The 13,058-nt window shown below is 29.5% G+C and overlaps 1 protein-coding gene across 1 annotated transcript in view; it reads left to right on the plus strand.

Annotated features, from left to right (window-relative positions):
* Positions 1-13,058, plus strand: part of LOC107437680 (uncharacterized) — a 626,528-nt gene that overhangs the window by 250,898 nt on the left and 362,572 nt on the right. Inside the window, exon 5 of the mRNA XM_087151873.1 lies at positions 9,268-9,423. Coding sequence (XP_087007999.1) covers positions 9,268-9,423 — 156 coding nt within the window. The remainder of the gene's footprint in view (positions 1-9,267; positions 9,424-13,058) is intronic.

The raw sequence follows: 13,058 nt of genomic DNA on the forward strand, positions 1-13,058 counted from the left end.
GTAATTGTTTTCTGCTTCTTATAATTCAGTTGTAAGATTTTTATCTGAGTGCATTATAGTGAATGTGTACAAAATATGCTAGTCGTACATAATAGAGATTGGAAAACTAAAAAACTAAAATATGCTTAACGATAAAAATGTGTATAAGTATTGAGTATTGAGTATAGTTAAGTGCGGCGAGCTCTCTGCTAATCGCTTATAGCTCTGCGTTTGCGTGTATAATATTATCTCTCTGTATTCAAAAACAATTACTGCCGTCGACGTTGCCACCACCACTGTTTCAAAAAAGTTTTAAACAAGCTTGTTTTTATTTTTCATAACTCAAAATACATTAGATGAAACAGTAAATTTTTCTTAAAAATGTTTTTGCTCACTTCTAAAGAAATATTTAAGGAACATTCTGACATCAAATATTATTGATGCGATCATTAGTATTTGAGATAATGTATGTCAAAATAGAAGATTATTTTGTCACAGCGTTATTCAGTTGTTTCTAATTGAAAATGTGCTACTATTTATTTATTAAATACGGAAATTTTTAGAGTTTAAGTGATTTAAAAGAGCTAATGATGAGGCTATAGTGTCGGCTGTTTAGAATATACATTTCAGTTTTTCCATTGATATTTGAAGGAAATGACAACCTCTGGAGTAGCTACAAAGTTGATCAACAATGATGATGATCAACAATGATCAACAACAATGACGTAACAAATCTACCACTCCATGGTATGTTCTCCGTACATTTATGAAACATTGCAATGTGATTACCATACATGTATGTTGCATTTACCATATGAATAAGTAGATATGGTGTGTTTCAATGGTTTGCCATGTGTATATGTTACTTTCCCATAACTGTTTGGCATTTTACCATAAGATTACCATGAAAGTAAAGTGTGTTCCAATACATTTACCATATGTGTGTGGTACATTTCCATAAAGGATTGTCTTTCCATATAAATGCTATACAGATATCCATGGTTACTATAGGTTTGCGGTGTCTTGTCATATAAATGCCATACAATTCTTAATGGTTATTATAGACCTATGGTATCCTGCCACACAAATTTCTATGGTTGCCATAGGTTTATGGCGTTGTGCTATATTGATCTCTATGGCCACCATAGGCGTAAGGTATATTGTCATACAATTTACTATGGTAACCATAGGTTGCCATTGATTACCACAGGTCTCTCTATGGCAAATTTTCCTAAGGGGAGACACTAATCATGTATTGTAATCAACATCATTATTCACCTTATTTTCATCCAGTCGTCGTCAATGCTATTTTATTTTCAGCTCATTTTCAGTATCTTTTACTCCTTTGTCAATTTAAAAAAGAAATTATTACAAGTTAAGTGGACAATGATATCAACCTTAAAAAATCCGCATATATTTAACAGTACCTCTCTTTCCAAATATAAAAATACTGGAAGCTTGATGATAGAAGAATTATTTCATTATATGGTTTTAAACATACACTTGCAATTTAAGCCCACCACAATGCATCTTTAAATTTAAAATTTATTCCTTTTTCTTCAATCGGGAAATTGAAACACGTACTTTGTAGAGATATTACAATTAAAAAAAATTAAATTTAAGAAAAAAAAACATGTTAAATGTGTTGCATTGAAAATACCGAATAAAAGAAATTATTTTCCAATGGGAAAAATTATCACTATCCCATTTGTGTTAATATGTCTATTATTGTGCTATTCTTATTCTAAATGTACAATGCCAAGTTATAATATTCTATCAAAATATAATTAGGAAAGTTAAAACACGCGTGCTTACGATGTTTTATTTTCATAAAAAATAGTCAGATAATTAAAAAATGCATTAATAATCTATTAATTATAAAAATACCAAAAAGGAAGAATTGTTTTCCGTCATAAAAAAATTAATCAACTAAATTTGTAACACCGACAGCAAATCCCGAAACTTTTCACTCCAACACCTCTGGAGAAGAAAAAAAAACATGTTTTCAACGCCTCAATCCTAAATACACGCGAAATTGTAATTTTCTAGGAAAAACTCTTCTTCGAGAAAAAGAGAGGGGTGAAAAAAACAGATGAAAAACTCCGGCACTCTCGAAACTTCATTTTTAAACTACCACCAAATCGTCCTTCTTTTCAAGAAACTGTAGTCTGGAAGCTAAATTTATTTTTCTAGTTTCTTTTTTTTTTTTCATTTGTATCTGCAGGTCGGAAAAAACCACCTAACAGGAAGCGATTGGTATTATAGAAACGAAAAAAAAAAATCACACACACACATACAAAGCAAAACCTTAAAAGTAAAACAAGAAATAAGAAAAAAAAAAGGTGCAAGTTAACCGTGCCATGAAACCATTGAAACAGGAGAGGGAAAATAGGGGCGAGGCAGAAAAGGTAAAAGAAAGAAACAGAAATCTAGGAATGGTAGTGTGTGTGTTTCGTTGGAGTGTGATACTTTCGGGAAAAAGCTGCTGACCGTAGAGTTGTGAAAAAGTCATCTAGGTCGGAACAGCTGTACGTTTCTTCCAATTTCTCTTCGGTTTCTAGAGATTGTTTCAGGAAGATTGAAGCCTCCACTATTCAACTCGCAAGCTGATACTGGTTCTGATTGTGCCTCTATTCTTTCTTAACAAAATCTTTTACACTTTTATTTTTCTGCGGTTTGGAGAAACAAAAAAAAATCTATTTGAAGCATTAATTTTCTTTAAATTGTTCTTATAATTACAGTAAAATGTTACTATACTTAGCAAAGATTGCATGGAATGGAAGTTCTTTAAAATATTTTTTTTAAATAATTTGAGAAAATGCTTCTATACTTTTCAAACGTTGCATATAATGAAAGTGCTTTAATTTAAAAGTAAAAAATTTGTAATTAAAAAAATATTGCGTAAACATTGTCGTCTGCATTTTGATTGTGTACCTATTCTTTCTTAATCAAAATCTTTTGCACTTTAATTTTTCTGTAGTTTGGAGAAACAAAAAAAAAATTCCGTTCGAAGCATTAATTTTCTTTAAATTGTTCTTATAATTACAGTAAAATGTTACAATACTTAGCAAAGATTGCAAGAAATGGAAGTTCTTTAAAATTATTTCTTTTTCAAATAATTTGAGAAAATATTTCTATACTTACCAAACGTTGCATATAATGAAAGTTCTTTAATCTAAAAGTTAAAAATTTGTGATTAAAACAATAATGCGCAAGCATTGTCGTCTGCATTTTAATTGTGTACCTATTCTTTCTTAACAAAATCTTGTGGACTTTTATTTTTCTGTGGTTTGGAGAAACAAAAAAAAATCCGTTTGAAGCATTAATTTTCATTAAATTGTTCTTATAATTGTAGTAAAATGTTACTATGCTTAGCAAAGACTGCATGGAATGGAAGTTCTTTAAAATAAACTTTAAAACTTAAAGTTAAAAAAAGTGCATAGTATTGTTGTCTACGTTCTAATTAAGACTAAATTTTTTTCTTGGAAAAATCAGTTGGTGTTTTATTTTGCGTAATTTAGCAAAATAAACTTCTTTTTTTTTAATAATTAGAATAAAATGTTTCTATACTTTATTAAACGTTGTATGTAATGAAAGTTCTTTAATCGAAAAATATGATATATATTATGAAAGTATTGCCCCCTCCCCCCCTCCCCCAATTTTTTTTTCTAATATAATTTTAAATAACTTTCTTCTTTAAATCACTGTTTGTAAAAGAATTAATAACTCTTTGATTTGGTTGCAAAATTTCGACCTCTTTTAACATAGGAAGACTTCGAATGCATAAAAATCAAATTAAACTTTAACAAAATTGAATTAAAATAGCAATTTTGGATTAAAATATAGTACCGTCAGTACGTTGACGGAAAATAGTACAAAAAAATGCGATTTATTTCCAGCCAATTACCATTAGAATTATGTTTTTGAAAGTTATTTCCATATATTGTTTCCTGCTGCCAGAGCAACCCAGTAGGGGGCGCAAAAGATTATCATAATTCATTGGTTACAGTTAAAGAAATTTAGTTCTGTCGCAGCGGGTTCTTTTTTCCACCGTTGTCTCTCACAAATTTCAGTTCAAACGACGCTTATCTTGTTCATCTTTCCCAAGCAGCTGCGAAACGTCCGCCGTAAACGTCATAACCTCCTGTTGCCAACCGCTGAGTAATAACGCACAAAATATATCAACACATTCATTTGGTTATTTTAAGAAAACGTTTTTTTTTCTTCCATTGCTCTGCTTGTTCGAAACATTAATCCCATTATAAATACATATTTGGTTGCCTTGAAATAGATTGTGATGATATATTCTAACTAATTTCGTACCAAAAAAAAACAGCGCTTTTATTTTTATTGTTTATTAATTTTAAGTGCGACCAGAACACATTGTTTAAAATATTTAATAAATTTTTTGCAATCTACTGTAGTTGTTGCAGTCTTGTCTATGGCAGTACCAAATATTTCCAAAAGTTTGGAGAAATGAGTTTTGCGAGTTGATGAAGAACGTGAAGATTGTATGGATGGTTGACTGAATGTAAACAATAACAAACTTCTTTAAACTGGAAGAAATTTAAAATATTTCCGGCGTATCTCTCCGCGTATGTTAATGCTTACGAGGCGAGGTGTGAACAGGCTTAACATTCAAGGTTGTTAATGTGATTTATGGTTAAATTCACGCATTTTTTTTCAGCATTCATAAGAGAGTTTCCTGCGATTTGTAAATTCTAACTAGTTATGAGTTTAAAACAAATTGAAGAAAATTTAAATCACATCATAAATAAAGTGTAAGCTTTGCCATGTTTTTAGAGTTATCCCTTATTTGGCTATATTTGTGTAAAATATCACCATAAGTTAATTTTTTAATAGCATCATACCGGACATAGCATGCTTGCGGGATCTTTCAAATTCATATGTTGTTTGGTTCATTGAAATTTAAATTGAAAGAGTGCGCTTTATTATAAATACTACAAGTATTATATTATTTGATGGCGCCCTTTTTCAAGCTTCGTAATAATCAATCGAAAGTAGTAACCCGGAAATCTTAGTACGAATTTTAACCCCTAGCGCCATCTGTGCTTAGCTTTATACGGTCAACCGTCCACAAGTTGTACTCAGTGGCGGATCCAGCAGGGGGGGTCATAGGGGTCATGACCCCCCCCCAAATTGAAAAAAAAATTAAAAAAAAATTTTTTTTAATAGTTTTCAAAAGGAAATAAAATATTTCAAAAATTATTTAAGGAGCATATACACCTGGATATGTCGGAAAAATCGATTATTTTCCATCTAATTATGTTCTGCACTGTTTCAAGAATCATAATCCAAAAGATTAAAACGAAATTCGTCATAGTTTCATTGTAAACATTAATAATGTTGAAGAGCACAGAGTTGACAGATTTGCCCAAGTTTCTAAAAAACGCATTACATTTATTATTTAAAGACTTTGAATACTTGAATTATTTATGTATTATTCTATTGTACATTATAAAAAAAAAAAAATATAAAGAAGACTAGCATTAAAAACCCCAGTTCTTTCTTTTTTTTTTTCAAAAAAAAATATTTAAAATTTTTTTATAAAAATATTAACTGTGGGGAGGGGGAATCTGAGTCCACGATCCCCCTCCCAGGAAAAATTTCTGGATCCACCCCTGATTGTCCTCTGGTGGTAAGCCGTGTTCAAAAAGTGCAGTCAGAATGGCTTGATAGTTGAAAATGTGTTCTGGCGTTAATTGGTTTTGAGGGCAATATCTGCATATAGTTATTGAATGATATGCCGTTATAATTATTGAATGTCCGGGATAGCCTGGTTGACTGGGCGCTGGACTCATGTTTCTGAGAACTGGAGTTCGAATCCGGCTGGCAGAAGACTCACCATGTAGTAAATGGTGACTGGTGCACGTTAAATCTCATGGATCACAAACTCTTCCAAGATCCCAAAAAAGTCTATACGTCTGCGGTTAGAGTCCTCTTGCTGTCAGGCTAACCGTGGGAGGTTTTTTTGGTCCCTCTCCATGCAATGCAAATGCGGGTTAGTTTAATCAACAAGTCTTCCACGAAGGCACATTTCTTCCAATACTAGATCCTTTAGTTCCTTTGTCTTCTGAATTGGGTTCAAAATTATAAGGTTACGGAGTATATTAGTAGCTGTAAACCCAAAAAAATGGGTCAGCTGATCAATGGATTTAATAAAAAAATACCTCGGGGGGTACTGAATTGGAGATTGATCGTTCTCTGGTTCAGGTCAAAATTATGATCAGTGGATAAATAAATGGATGTATGAATAAGTCCGCCCTATAAACGAGTGTGACGCATGGGTGTGTGCAGAAGTCAAATTCTTGGCCATAGATGGCGCCACTGCAAAACAAGAACAATCGTTCTCCTCCTAATGGCCGACGACAACAACATTATTGAATGAGCATTCAAAAAATTAATAAATCCTCATAAATCTTTGAAAAATGTTAAAAAATAAACTTTTAAAAATTAAACTAATTGCGATGTAGTTGATAATAGTATAGTTAAAAGCAACTTTTTAATTTTTTTGAGTAAAGAAGTTTATACTTTAATTAAACGTCATAATTATTCATCATTACCACAAAAATAAATGTACGAAATCTAAAAATTAAATTGCATACATTTTTCAAAGAATTTTCAGGTTTTAAAATGTATAACATATTTTGAAAATTCGAACATTTTAAATACATTTTCAGATTTTAAATATGCACTAAAACATTGCATTTCAAAACGAAAAGAAAAATACTTATTTAAAACAATACTCAAACTGTAATTTGCTTGGCATGATGCTGTTGACCGAGACCAACTCATGATAAGAAATTTTTCCACAATCAAGCGATTTTCTTCTCAACTTATAATTTTTGGAAACACGTGAGAAACATTTTTTCCCAGTATCAATTTTAAACTTTCACAGTTATGACGCACTTTATGTTGGTACCAAATATACTATTTGTACCTATTTTAGTGTATTTGGTACCTATTAAAACTTTACCAATTACCAAGACACCATTAGATTCTGTAACCGAAATTAATTAAGTAACCGAAATTAATTAATTAGTGTCAAAAACAGCATTGTGATTCTTTACGGTTCTAATTAACTTGGTACCTATTTCCCATTAATTTTACTTTTTAGTTCATAGTTTTATTTTCAATTAGTACCAATTACCAAAATTAATTAAGCATCGGCAACTTAATTAATTTGATCTATAGGTATACGTGCTTACTTGCTATTTTTATTCATATCTTTATTGGAAGCTACTTTTGGTATTGCTAACTCAGGGCTCTTAAATTGCCAATAATTACAATCCGGAAATTTTTTAAGCTTCTCTTGTACAAATTAGAAACATTTTCTATTAATTTTTCCTTTCAATAATTAGCTTATTATTGTGTTTCAATTGACAAATTAATTAATCATGATTGGTGTCAATAATATTATGGCGATATTTTACTGTTCCTCTAAAAAAATAAGCACTCTCTTCCCGTTTTCTTGGTTCTTAGTTTAGTTTTTTTTTTCATTTCAATGACTACTTATAGAGTCATGGTGGCTCAAGAATGAGGTGAACCGGGTTCGAATCCCAGCGATGACTGGTCTATAAGAATTCCGCACCTGGTTCCTTCTCACCACAATGCTGACATAAACTATCCTCAGTGGTAGACGGATCATGGGTTACAGCCCATTTGCCATCAGGCTAACCGCGGGAAGTTTGCGTGGTTTTCCTCACCATGTAACGCAAATACTTGTTAGTTCCATCAAAAAGTCCTCCAAGAAGGTAAATTTCTCCTAATACTTGATCCAAGAGTTTCCTTGTCTTCCTGATTGGGTTCAAAATTACAAGACTACGAAGATGAATATTGGTTATCGTTAATTCAAAATTGGGTCGGCTGTTCAACGATTCAAAATAAAAAGACTATTTATAATCAAAATAAAAAGTTAGCATCATAGTCGTTAATAGTCTGGCGATACTTTACGTTTCTTCTAAATGATTTTTCATTTATTTTAGTTTTTAGTACGGAACTTTTTTTTAGTCAATTTCCGTTGGTTTTAAACTATTTATTTTGAGCCGCGATGGCTCAGGGGATAGAGCCTTCGCCTTACAATGAGGTGAACCGGGGTTCGATCCCGGCGATGGCTGGTTGATACGAATTCCGCATCCGACTTGCACCGACCACAGAGCTGATGTGAAATATCCTCAGTGGTAGACGGATCGTGGGTTAGAGTGCCCTTGCAGTCAGGCTAACCGTGGGAGGTTCTCGTGGTCTTCCTCTCCATGTAATGCGGATTAGTTCCATCAAAATCTCCTCCGCGAAGGCAAATTTCTCCCAATACTAGATCCAGGAGTTCCCTTGTCTTCTGGATTGGGTTCAAAATTACAAGGCTACGGAGTTGAATATTAGTAGTCGTAAACCCAGAAATTGGGTCGGCTGTTCAACGACGGTTATAAAATAAAATAAAAAAACTATTTATTTTTATGTAAACATGTTGTAAAAGCATAACTATGAAAAAAAGTACTCTCACATGGCTTCCGAAAACTTCCCGTTGCCCATTAAATTTATTTGACATAACGACTAAGAAAATAATTAAATATCAAAGAGCGTGTAAAAAATTGCTTTTTTATTAATAGCAGCTATAAGCTAGCAAACTTCACCGATGAATAAATTTGAAAAAAAAAGAGAAAAAAAAGAATCGTCTGAATTTTAATTTATATTGCTGAGCCCTAAGTCAATGAGAAAATTTCTCTTCTTCAACCGTCTATCAAGAGCGATACAGTTGAAATTTTTTAACTAATTTTAGGATAGCGAGCTAAAATTGCCCCACATTTTTGAACACTTACGAAAAAATCTCTAGAATGAGAAAGACTCACACAGTCAGACCTACTCTTCATTTTATTATTATTGCTAAAAAAATTTTTAATGAAATGTACATAGATTAAGAGCAGTGATTACGGAAAACCCTTTATATACCAAGCAATCATTACGCAAATCCTGAGTGCACTAATCCTACGAAAGATTCAGTTTTTGAAATTAGAATCTCTGACATTCCGATTAACGGGAATAGAACAGTTTACAATAACATTGTCAGAAAATTATGCAATTAACAAATGCTCATTATATTTGCCGAATTTAGCCATAAGAGGCACTATTTGGTAAACCTAAACAGAGAAATGCAAACAGGCTGCAGTAGCTTATGTAGTGATTTAGCATATAATTGGCAACAGTTAACGTTTATATAACAATAATATAGTAACAATTTAAAAATGACTAAAAAAAAATTTTTTTTTTCAGATCAATATCAGTATTACTGGGGATCAGCTCACTGGTTTTTCAATGGAAATATTGCTCACAATAATTACAGCATACCCATTCAGAAAAGTACTGGAGGAAAACCTTACTTCATAACTCAATGGAATACTACATTGTTGAACATCTCCGGTAATATTCGTAAGTACAAACAAATATAATTTTTTGATTATTACTACTCAACCGCTTTTTCAGTATTGATGAAAATTTATTTAATTGTTTTACTTAATGGGAAATGAGATTTTATTTGATCAAAAAATGTGCATCTGTGTATTTAGTCTTCTGATTCCATTCTGTATGAATAAATACAAAGCAAATTGACAACACTGTAACAATTAATATCTACAGTTATTTACAAGTTGATGTACAGCTATAAACATGGTTGATTCCAGTTATTTAATGCATTATTAATGAGGAAAAATATTTGTACATTTATTATTTCTTCACTATCAAAATATATCGAACACCAGGATTGCAATTAAAGGTACGTTGTCCTAACAACTTGCAATTTTCATTCATATAAAATAATACTTCGATGTTTGTTATTTTATTGACCTTGCACACCACATATCTTTGTAATTTTTCATCAATTTTGTTTGCGTTGAAAGTTTTTTCAGTATTTTTTGGCATCAATAGATATATTACTTTCTTTTTTTTTCAATTCGTACTATTAGTTCACACTCTCCCTATATATATATATATATATATATATATATATATATATATATATATATATATATATATATATATATATATATATATATATATATATATATATATATATATATATATATATATATATATATATATATATATATATATATATATATATATATATATATATATATATACAAACTTGTAGTGGATGAAACTTGATTGTATACAGTTTTTTTAAGTATTAATTCATTAACTAAATTTAATTCATTAATTATTGATAATATCATGATTCATTAATTGTTGATATTCATTATACATTTAGGGATAAATACCGTCATATTATATAATATTTATATTGTAAATTATATTTATATTTAGAATATTTATTTTAATTATAATTCTTTAATAAAAAACAACGAAAATAAAAATTTTAATTGTTGATTGACTGTAAAAAAAATTTTTATATTGCTTGTTTGTAATTTCTTTCTCATATCAGCTTTTTTTTTAAAACATATAAAAAATTTTTTTTTTTTTTTTTTTTTTTTTTTGTCAATGGTGATTCTTATTTTTTGAGAATAATTTGAAATTCAAAAATAAAAGGAGAAATTAAATAAGAAGGATAATTCAATTTTTCTCATTTTATTTTGTTTCCTTTTTTTTAAGTAAACTTTACTGGCCTCTAATACTTCAGTATTATTTTTATTTTGTCAAAAAAGTTTTTATAGTGTTTCTAGTATCAATGGATAGCTTTTTGTCTCTTATTTCATCTTTTTCTTTTAAACATATTATGATATTGTTTTTTATTTCGGCAGTGGTAATATTTATTTCTTGAGACTCACTTGTAATTAAAATATAAAAAGAGAAATTAAATTAAAAAGATAATTCAATTTTTAATGTTTTATTTTATTTCTCTTTTTACGTAAATTTTAATTTCTTCTGATATACCAATATTATTTTCGACTATTCGCTTAAAAGCAAACAAAAGTTGTTTAAATTTTAGAAATTTCAACCTGCGTCTAAAATGTAATTAAATAAACCAATTAAATGACTAAATATACTAAATTCATGTCATAAAGGCTTACTCTTTTCGGAATATTTTTACTGACCAAGGCTAATTAACTATTTCCGAAAAAGCTGAATAATTCCTGTTTACAATATATTTCTGATTTTTCAGTGAGTGAAATGTAAAAACAAATCAAATGTCGGAAATATAATAAATAAATAACTAAAATGAAAAATAATTACCGATATAAAAGCAGAATTCTGAAAAAAGACACTGAATACAAGTGATCAAATCTTTACCTTTTCAATGCTTTATGTGATAACTATGTTTATTTAACTCTACTCTCCACAGAATTAAACGAATCATCTCGTTTAAAATATATCTCTGATTCATCATCGGTTAAATAATTCATTGAAGTTTCGGGGGAGCAATGAGTTGTTAGTTCTCTCTAGATAATTAATAAGAACCATAGGATTGTGATTCGCATTCTAAATCACTCAAAAGAATGACATATTTTAATTGGAATATTTAGGAAGAATTATTACTGCCTTAAATACTGCAAAGATTAAATTTCTAAACAGCAAGAAAACAAAGAAACAGGAAAGCCCAAAATATTGAGCAATTAATATCTTTCGTAAGAATATTAATGGATAAAATATCTGTTTTAAATCTAACCTCAATCTTTCGAGAGAAAAAATAACACAGCACTTGTGCAACTCTTCAGTATTTTTATTGAATTCCTAAGTTTAATTAAAACACGGAAACAGAATATCATCCACTAGAAAAAGTTTCCCCCTGCTAAAACGATCCAGGTCTTACTAACCGATTGATAGTTTTTTTTAAAGCTAACTTTGGCAGATTCTGATATTTAAGTTTTTTTTAAAAATATTCCAGCGTAAAAAAATCTTTAAAAAAAAATTATCCAAACCTGAGAAAAATGGCTCTAAAATTTAAATAAATAAATAAATGAGTAGAAAAATAATTTCCAATAGTGAAACAGTATTCAAATCAGGGTTGGCAGGTTTTTGACATGTGACAGTTTTTGACGGTTTAAACCATGGTCACGTCAAAAACCTCACTGTCAAAAATGTCGAAAATGTCAAAAACCTATATTCATATGTGAAATTTAATTAATACATAAAATTTATATATTTTTTATAAAGGATAGTGTTTCTAAATATGTTCTAGAAAAAATAAATTTTAAATTTTAAAGAAACACTTATATTTTGAATAGTAACCAAAATCTTGTACTTTTGAAAGCTCACATCTTTTGTAATATTATGTTTTCATTTTCATGTGTTATTGAAAATCTGCAGTGATATTATTAAGAAATTTATTTAAAACCAAATTTAGTGTATAATATAGATTATACTAAAAATTAGACATTTTTAAAGATAAACATTAGCAGTTTTGTACGTTAGACATCTTTTAAAGAAAAATCTTTTAAACAGGTTGGGCACATGCAACATTCACAATCAGAGAATTTTTGTCTATTTTTAGCTCTTCTAAAGTAAACTGGGGGGAGGGGGATTAGTGAACTGCTTTCAACATACTTTGTTTGGTGGTGGAAAAATGTTCAAAACTAGTTATGTGCTATCGTATGCTGCGAAGAGCAAATGAACTAGACTATTGAATTTTGAATTAAATTTCTACTTCCATCATTTTCATTTTGATTATGTAGTGTGATGCATGTTCTAATTTTTAAAATTATGTATTTAATTAGGATAATTAAAAAATTTCCATAATAATTTGTTTAAATATTTCACGGATCAGTGACTGTAATGTTCTTCTGTTTAGTTTGACTTTTGTGATTGGTTGTTAGTTTTTCAGAAAAATCAGTAATTCTGAATTTTAAATCTTCAATTTTTTTAATTCATAGTTCACATAAGACAATGCAAATTTAAGTGTTAACTTTCTGTTAAATACACAGAGCAGTTAGTGTCGATTTACAGTATATTCAGCCTATTCATTTACTATGCTGAAAATTTAGTTTATCCAAATACTTGTGAATTTCATTTTGCTGAATACTATATAGTTTTGTTGAATATCTAAATATTCAGCTGTTGAATAATTACTTCTTACTTTCAAGATATACATTATTTGTATTCTTAATACA

This window comes from Parasteatoda tepidariorum, chromosome 9 (genome assembly GCF_982258835.1).
Source record: "Parasteatoda tepidariorum strain Cologne lab strain chromosome 9, Ptep-v5.0, whole genome shotgun sequence".
In the NCBI taxonomy this organism is placed as follows: domain Eukaryota; kingdom Metazoa; phylum Arthropoda; class Arachnida; order Araneae; family Theridiidae; genus Parasteatoda; species Parasteatoda tepidariorum.